The 8,691-nt window shown below is 47.9% G+C and overlaps 1 protein-coding gene across 1 annotated transcript in view; it reads left to right on the top strand.

The window, feature by feature from the left end:
* Trim50 (tripartite motif containing 50) overlaps positions 1-7,434 on the top strand; it is a 13,347-nt gene extending 5,913 nt beyond the window's left edge. The window contains exons 2-4 of the mRNA XM_026788756.1: positions 917-1,012; positions 7,083-7,313; positions 7,408-7,434. Coding sequence (XP_026644557.1) covers positions 917-1,012; positions 7,083-7,313; positions 7,408-7,434 — 354 coding nt within the window. The remainder of the gene's footprint in view (positions 1-916; positions 1,013-7,082; positions 7,314-7,407) is intronic.
* The last annotated feature ends 1,257 nt before the right edge of the window (positions 7,435-8,691 follow it).

Here is an 8,691-nt window from a genome sequence, read left to right as displayed (position 1 = left end):
CTGGCCTGGAACTCACTATGGAGCACAGGCTGGCCTGGAACTCACTATGGAGCACAGGCTGGCCTGGAACTCATGATCTTCCCGCCTCAGTCTTCTGAGAGCTGGGAATGCACGCGTGAGACTTGCCTGTTTATCTTCCTCTCCCTGTGGTCCAATTCACTGACCTGATCACAGTGTGCTCTGTTTAAGGGGTGACCACCAGGGATCCATCCTGAGGCTGCTGGAAATGCTCTGGGGTCTGCCTGTCTAGGGAGAGAACATGGCATCAGTTGCTCCTGCATACCTGGGCTTGCTTGCTTCTTCTTTTGATAATTTCTAGATTTGTTTTATTATTTTATGTGCACGAGTATTTTGCCTGCATGTCTCTGTGTGTATCATGTGTATACCTGGAAAGGAGGTCAGGAAAGGGTGCCAGATCCTCTGGGACTGGAGTTAGAGATGGTTGTGAGCTGCCACATGGGTGCTTCAGATCAAACCACTGGGCAATTTCGCCAGCCCCTTGTTCTGCTCGTCTTCCTTGCCTGGCCCTTCACTTTCCCTGCTTTCCTTTCCTTCCCTCTGCCTCCCGTCTCCTTCTTCCTCCATCTCTCTCCCCCCTTCTTCCTCTCTCCCCTCTCCTTCTCCCTTTCCCACCCTCTCCCCTCCCTCTCCGTTCCCTTTCTCTTTCCCTCCCTGACATAGTCTGGTTAAATACAGTGTAGGGTGGCCCTGAGCTGCCTCAGCCTCCTGCATACTGGCTGATAGGTATGCCCCATTACGCCCCTCTTCCTTAAGTACTCTTCACTGTGTGTGGAGGGAGCTAAGATGCTCTGCTTCCTGCTGTGGCCCCACTGTCACGGTCACCGACACTCCCGAGAAGGGAAATGGTTTGTGCTGTACAAGAGCTACTCACAGGACCATGGCATGTCACCTCCAGGAAGAACTTGCAGGCCGCTTATCTGAGCTGCAGGAGGAACGGAGGAAAGTGGAGGAGCACATTGGCAAATTGGTGAACAACCGGACCCGGATTATCGTAAGTCCCTTCCGTTTGCCTGGGGCCCTAGATCCAGCCATCCCATTTCCTACAGATCTCAGGTTCCTACTCCCTTCTCCTCCCCAACCGCCATTCCCTCTTTTTGACAGGTTCTTGTGTAGCCCAGGCTGATCTTGAACTCGTGATGTAGATGAGAATTACCTTGAACTTCTCACCCTTCTACCTCCTCTTGCAGAGTGCTGGGATCATAGATGTGTCCTACCATGCCTGGTTTATACAGTGCTGGGGATGGGACCCAGAGCTTCATGCATGCTAGTCAGGTGCCCTCCTACTGAACCACATCCCTGGGAGATTCTAGTTAAGAGCTCTAGCACTAAACTATACCCCAAGCCCCTCACTGGGGGATTCTAGGCAGGTGCTCTACCACCGAGCCACACCCCAGCCTCTCACTGGGGGATTCTAGGCAGGGGTTCTACCACCGAGCCACCCCCAGCCCCTCACTGGGAGATTCTAGGCAGGTGCTCTACCACTGAGTCACACCCCAGCCCCTCACTGGGGGATTCTAGGCAGGGGCTCTACCACTGAGCCACACCCCAGCCCCTCATTGGAGGATTTTAGACAATTGTTTTACTGTTAAACTCTGTCTCTGACCCAAATTTTCTGAGCTTTTAGTTTTTATTTTTGTCATGCTGTAAATCAACCTGGAGCCCTGGACAATCGAGGTGAGGACAGGATTCTAAGCACTGAGCCACCCCCAGCTCCAACTGCCCATAGCCCTTTTCTAGTTTGTCCTTTACAGAAAAGGGCGCCTCTGTACAAAGCCAAGTTCAAAGAATTCCCTGGTGCCTGTGGGGAAGTCTCATTCCTTATAAGGGAATTGAACCCAGTTGTCAGAACTGGTTCCAAGTTGACTTTTGTTCAGTGCCCTTTGAGGCTGTGATAAGGTAGGACTGGAGTCCCAGAGATAAAGTCCCAAAGCTTGGGCTCAGGTCTCCCCTACTCTCCGGTGTTGCCCGTGTCTGCTTGCCCTTAGGACAAAGGTCTGGACAGAAAGCTGTCGCCGTTGGGGGCTAGGAGTGGCAGAGGAGGGACAGCAATGTTACACTCGCTCTCACTCAGCACTGAGCCTTAGGAGGAAGATAATGGAGATTTTGGTTTGGTTTGGTTTTCTGAGACAGGGTTTCTCTGTCTGTTCTGGATCTCACCATGTAGACCAGGCTGGCCTCTGCCTCCCACATGCTAGGATTAAAGGCACGTGCCACCACCTCCCGGCTAGGAAAAGCATGAGGGTCCTTTAATCTGATTACAGCTGAGTGGCTGTTTTTGATCTACTTGTCATGTTTGTAAGCCACATTCAGGGTTTGGTGGGGAAGCATGTAATACCTGACTGTCCCTTTCTACAGTATAATCCCTCCCCTGCTCTTTTTCTGTTTAGTTTTTTTGTTTGTTTAGTTTGTGACATTGGATCTCACTATATATCCCTGGCTGGCTTTGAATTCATAGAGATCGGCCTGCCTCCTGACTGCTGGAACTAAAAAGGCGTATGCCACCACACCTGGCCCTAGTTCTTATTCTTTTGTATTATTACAAATCGTTTTACTCTTCATCTGTCCTATTTTTTTTTAAACTGAGTGTTTAAGACCGTGAATGTGACCAAATAGTTACCTATTTATTTTGACTCTCAAGGTCAATTGAAGATCAGTTCTAGGGCCTGGGGAGGAGCCCTGGGTTCCTTTAATCTGTCCTTTTCCAGTCACACTGTGGGATATATTCAGGGTCTTGCTGACTAGGTGGCTTTCCTCAGAAGTGTTGAGGACATTTGACTCTGGGGCTATCCTACTTTCAGAATGTACACTCTTGAGAATGTAAACCCTGGACAGCTCTCTCTGGTCAAGAGGATGAGGATGGGTGACTTGCCAGAGCTGCAGGACCCCTTGAGAAGCATCCTGTAGTTTCCTGGAAAGTAGCTGGCCTGAGGGCATGGACCAAAGTGTGGGCTGTTGTCTTAGACCCTGTATTGTTATTGGTTTTGGCCTCCAACTATGGTTATTGAACATCCAGAAGGTCACTTACCCCAGTATTTAAGGACGAACAGTGCTTTCAAACTTGGCTGTTGATAACACGTAGATAAAGTTTAACAGACCTGTTTCTAAAAACACCTTACTCGAACAGGGCTCAGTTCGTAAGGGAAGGCTGACGCGCTCAGTGGAAACCTGAGCGTTATCTGACAAAACAGTAAACCCGTGTTCTCTAAGCACATTTTCCTAATAAAACAACTTTATATTTCAGGGAAAACTTAGGAAACCGTAGCTTAAACACAGAGAACATGTGCATTATATAAGAACATGTCTTAAATATGTAACATCTATGAATGCAAACAAAACAGACCTGGAGATAGCTTTTTTTTTGGTTTTTCGAGACAGGGTTTCTCTGTGGCTTTGGAGCCTGTCCTGGAACTAGCTCTGTAGACCAGGCTGGTCTCGAACTCACAGAGATCCACCTGCCTCTGCCTCCCAAGTGCTGGGATTAAAGGCGTGCGCCACCACCGCCCGGCTTGGAGATGGCTTTTTAAAATAACATGTAGCCATGAGTGGTGGTCCTTTAATCCCAGGACTTGTGAGGCAGAGGCAGGCTGATCTCTATAAGTTCCTGGATAGTCTATATGAGTTAGTAGAGATCCTGTCTCAAAAGAGAGATAGAGAGTGAGAGAGAGAGAGAGAGAGAGAGAGAGAAAAGAAAAAAAAGAAAATTAAATTAAAAAATAAAATAACAAGGCTAGAGAAATGGCTCAAAGGTTAAGAGCACTGACTACTCTTCCAGAGGTCCTGAGTTCATTTCCCAGCAACCTCATTTGTGGTTCACAACCATCTGTAATGAGATCTGATGCCCTCTTCTGGCATACAGGCATGTATGCAGACAGACACTGTATACATAAAAAATAAATAAATAAAATAACACCTAAATGAACCAATTTGTTAAATATTAGTTAAATAATAAATAAATCTTAATACAACAAGCATTTAGAAACTAATTTTGGTTCAAAGTGTTTACTTTCCGCTGGGCGGTAGTGGCACTCAGGAGGCAGAGGCAGGTGGATCTCTGTGAGGGGGAGGCCAACCTGGTCTACAGAGCGAGTTCTAGGACAGGCTCCAGAGCTATAGAGAAACCCTGTCTCGAAAAACCAAACCAAAACAACAACAAAGTGTTTACTTTTCATTTTGAGTTCCTAAGGAAGCCAAAGCAGCATAAAGTCTCAGCATCTCTTTACACTTTGTGTCTAGGTTGTTGCTAGTCTTACTTTTCCTTGCTTACTTTTGCATGTAAGCATATTAGTTGCTTAATCTGAAAGCACAGAGACAAGCGACTGTCTTAATTTTTGAGTTCCAGGAATTGTGGTGTCTAGGAAGATCAACCCCCAAGTGAGGCTATTTCTCCATTCGCGTGAGGATGGAGGCTGGAGCAAAAGTCACCATGTCCTGAGGGGCAGTTTATTGTCCCCAAGCCATAGAGACTTCTGGGAACCAGACAATGACCCAGCGAACAACACTGTAAGAACGCTTAATGACATGCACATTTTGTCTTCTGTTTTAGAGTTTCAGTTACACTGTGGACTAAAACGAATTTGGCCTAACTTGGCAGTTTGAATTTTTATATGACCTTGTGTTGGTTGCTGTTCTATTGCTGTGAGGAGACCTCATGACCAAGGCAACTCTTATAAAAGAAAGCATTTAATTGGAGCCTTGATCACAGTTTTAGAGGGTTAGTCCGTGATCATCATGGCAGGAAGCAGACAGGAATGGCTCTGGAGCCATAGATGAGAGCTTTACATCCTGATTCACAAGTGGCAGAAGAGGGTGGGTGCAGAGGGAGAGAGACAGTCACTGAGTCTGGCCTGGGCTTTTGAAATGCATGCTCTCTTATGTACACTCTCTGTGACACACCTCCCCGACAAGGCCACACCTCCTAATCCTTCCCAAACAGTCCCACCAACTGAGGACTAAGCATTCAAATACATGAACCTATGGGGGCCGTTCTCATTCATAAACCAAACAGGTGCTGTAATGGTCTGTCCTGTCCCTTTAAGAGACAAGTCATGCCCACTCCCCCTCTTCTGCTAAGGTAAGCAGATCTTCCTTCAGCTTTCTGCCTCTTCTCTCTCTGCCCCCTCTCTCTTCGGAAGAGGTGGCTCCCCTGTCTCTCTCTCCCCTCCTTTCCCCCTTCCCTTTCCTTCCATAATCTACTGAATAAACTATACCCAGACCCTCTCTCTGCATGGTGTGCCTATCTGTCTCCCACCTGCCATAGCTCCTTGTGGGACTGGCTGCCCTGCCGATGAGGTCTCTCACCTGCCACCTCCCATCTGCCTGGGACCCGGCTTCCCCTCGTGGCCCGCTGCCACTTCTCTGGGAACTATACCATTTTATCTAAACTATTACAGGGTGTTGATGGAGAGAGAAGGACCTCCTACACCAACAGGCGCTATATAAACAGTATTTTAAAATCATGAATAGAGGCTGGAGAAATGGTTCAACAGTGAAGAATGCTTCCTGCTCTTATAGAGGACTCAGGTTCAATTTTTATAACCAACACGGCACCTTGCAGTAATCACTAACTCCAGTCCTAAGGGATCTGACACCCTCTTTCTGGCCTGCATGAGTACTAGACAGTCACGTGGTGTATATGCATGCATACAGGCAAAACACTCATAAAATAATAAAATAGATCTAAAAAAATAGATCATTTTGATATGTATGAGTGTTTTGCCTGTATGCATGTATGTGCGCTATGTGTGTTTCTCGTGCTCAGGGAGGCCAGGAGAGGGTGTCAGATCCCCTGGGACTAGAATTTCAGACAGTTGTGAGCTGCCAGTAGAAGCTAGGAATTGAGTCCAGGTCCTCTGCAAGAGCAACAAATGCTTTTAACTTGTGATCCATCTTTTCAGCTCCCATAAATGAATTTTTAAAAAGATCTAGAAGCCAATGCCAAGGCCCATTTCTTTTTTCTTTTTTCCTTTTGGGACAGGGTCTCTTTATGTAGCCCTAGAACTCACTATGGCTAGCCTTGAACTCACAGAGATCCACCTGGCCCTGCCTCCCAAGTGCTGGATTAAAGACACACACCACCATGCCCACCCTCAATGCTTATTTCTGACACAGTAATGTGCAATGATCCGGTGGATGATTCAACAAAAATCCCACTGGTACTCAGTAAAATAGCAAACTATGACTAAGCACAAAGAAATAATAAATTGGACATAGTGGCACACATCTTTAATCCTAGTACTTGGGAGGCAGAGGCAGGCAGATCTCTCCATTTTGAGGCCAACCTGCTCTATAGAGCAAGTTCTAGGTCAGCCAGAGATACACAGAAAAAAACCTGTCTTGAAAAACCTAAATAAATAAATAAATACAGCCAAACATAACTCAGCCAAGGCAAACCATGACTCAACAAAAAGCATACCATGACTTGACCAAAAGATCAAGCCGTAACTCAGCCAGAAATTCAAACTGTGACTCGGTAAAAGCAGTCAAACATAATTCAGTAATTCTCCAAACTGAGACTCGGCAAAATCATAAACAATGACTCAATCGAATAAGCAACCGTACTGCACCCTGGTTCCTTTAGGGTTTTAGGGTTAGGATCAGGGTTAGGAATAGAGTAAGGAGTTGGGCGGTGGTGGCGCACGCCTTTAATCCCAGCACTCGGGAGGCAGAGGCAGGTGGATCTCTGTGAGTTCGAGGCCAGCCTGGTCTACAAGAGCTAGTTCCAGAACAGGATCCAAAGCTACAGAGAAACCCTGTCTCAAAAACCAAACAAACAAACAAACAAACAAACAAAGGAATAGGGTAAGGTACTTGCCTAGCATACATGCAGCCCTAGGTTCAATCCCCAGTACTGAAAAAAGTAGACAACAAAACAAAACAAAAAACCATAAAGTAGGAGCGGGTCATTTCTAGGGCTCCCAGTCACAACGTGGACTTGCAGCTGTCATCAACCCACTTGGCATTTAGGCTGAGCCCCCTTCAGGATGGGTCGGAAAAACAATGAGGCCACCCCCATCCCAGCAGCCCAGCTGTGGCTGCCCAGTGACCAGCCCTACTTGTCTTAGAACGAGTCCGACGTCTTCAGCTGGGTGATCCGCAGAGAGTTCCAGGAGTTGCATCACCTGGTGGATGAAGAGAAAGCCCGGTGCCTAGAGGGGGTAGAGGGTCACACACGTGGCCTGGTGGCTTCCCTGGACATGCAGCTGGAGCAGGCTCAGGGTGCCCAGGAGCGACTGACCCAGGCCGAGCAGGTGCTGGAGCAGTTTGGTAACGAGAGTCACCATGAGTTCATCCGGGTGAGTGGCTAAGAGTGTGGTTCCCAGCTTTCTCCTTAGCAACGCAGGTTCAACACAGCAGTAACCCCCACCCCGTTCTTCTCCTTTCTTCCAGAAGTTCCACTCCATGGCCTCCAGGTAACAACCTCAACTGAAGCTGCTGGGACAGAGGTCAGCCAGTGTCTGCGGGCACAGGCCTCTCGTCGCCATGGTTCCTCCCTGTGCTCTATCCCTAAGCTGCTCCCCACAGGGGCTCTGTCACTAAGTCCAAGGAAAACAGCAGAAGTCAAGTTCTTGCCATCAGGGTTCTCACAGACTAGTGGTATAGAGGAAAAATTGGTCCCATCTCTGTGGTAGCTATGGTAACAGATACGACCTCAAGCTATAGACACGCTGTGGGGAGATGATGACCAGGGACTGGCAGAGACATATAGGTGTGACAGCTGACAAGCCTGCAGTGTGCAGACAGGCAGAGTGGGATCCATGTTGAGAAACGGGGGTAAGTGGGTGTGCAGACCACAAAGTTCAGCGCTGCTTTGAAGTCAACTGTTATAATTGAGGAAGGGGAAAGAGGGGGAGATGTACCAGGCAGGCAATGAGGGCCCTTGAGGTGTGCTCTTTGGACTTGGGAAGGGAGTTGAGCCCATGTGAGTGCTGGAAATCTCAAGTTTCTGAACCTTCCTCAGACCCTGCTGATGTACAGCTCCTTGTTTTCTCTTAAATTCTTACTATCTTAGGTGTGTGGGTGTTTTGCATGCATGTGTATCTGTATGAAGTGCCCACAACAGCCATAAGGGAGCATTAGAGCCCCTAGAACTGGAGGTACAGACGGTTGTGAGCTGCCATATGGGTGCTGGGTCCTCGCGAGGAGTACCCATAGCTCTTCACTGCTGAGCCATCTCTCCAGCCCCTCCCAGTTTTCTTTATGTGTGTTGTGCATGCGCATTTATAGGTGTGGAGGCCAGAGGACAGCGTTGGCTGGTGTTTTCACACACCTTCCACCTTGTTTTTTGAGACAAGGTCTCTCACTGGCCTGGGCTCACCAAGTAGGCTAGGCTGGCCAGCTAGAGATTCCCAGGGATTTGTCTGTTTCTGCCTCCTTCCCAGCATTTACTGCACCATCACGCTCGGCTTTTTCAGATTTATTCTTTTATTTAATGTGATGAATGCTTTGCCTGCATGCATGTCTGTGCACTGATTGTGTGCTTGGTGCCTGAAGAGGTCAGAAGAAGGAGTTGGATCACCTGGCACTGGAGTTGCAGACAGCTGTCATCTGCCATGGGGAAACTGGGAACCAACCCGGGTCTTTTGCAAGAGCAACAACCGCTCTTAAGCAGTGAGCCATCTCACCAGCAGCCATGACCGGCTCTTTTTTTTTTTTTTTTTTTTTTTTTTTTTT

This window comes from Microtus ochrogaster, chromosome 2, assembly GCF_000317375.1.
Source record: "Microtus ochrogaster isolate Prairie Vole_2 chromosome 2, MicOch1.0, whole genome shotgun sequence".
NCBI lineage: Eukaryota > Metazoa > Chordata > Mammalia > Rodentia > Cricetidae > Microtus > Microtus ochrogaster.
The sequence above is the reverse complement of the archived record's forward strand: the minus strand, read 5'-3'. Positions and strand labels throughout refer to the sequence as shown.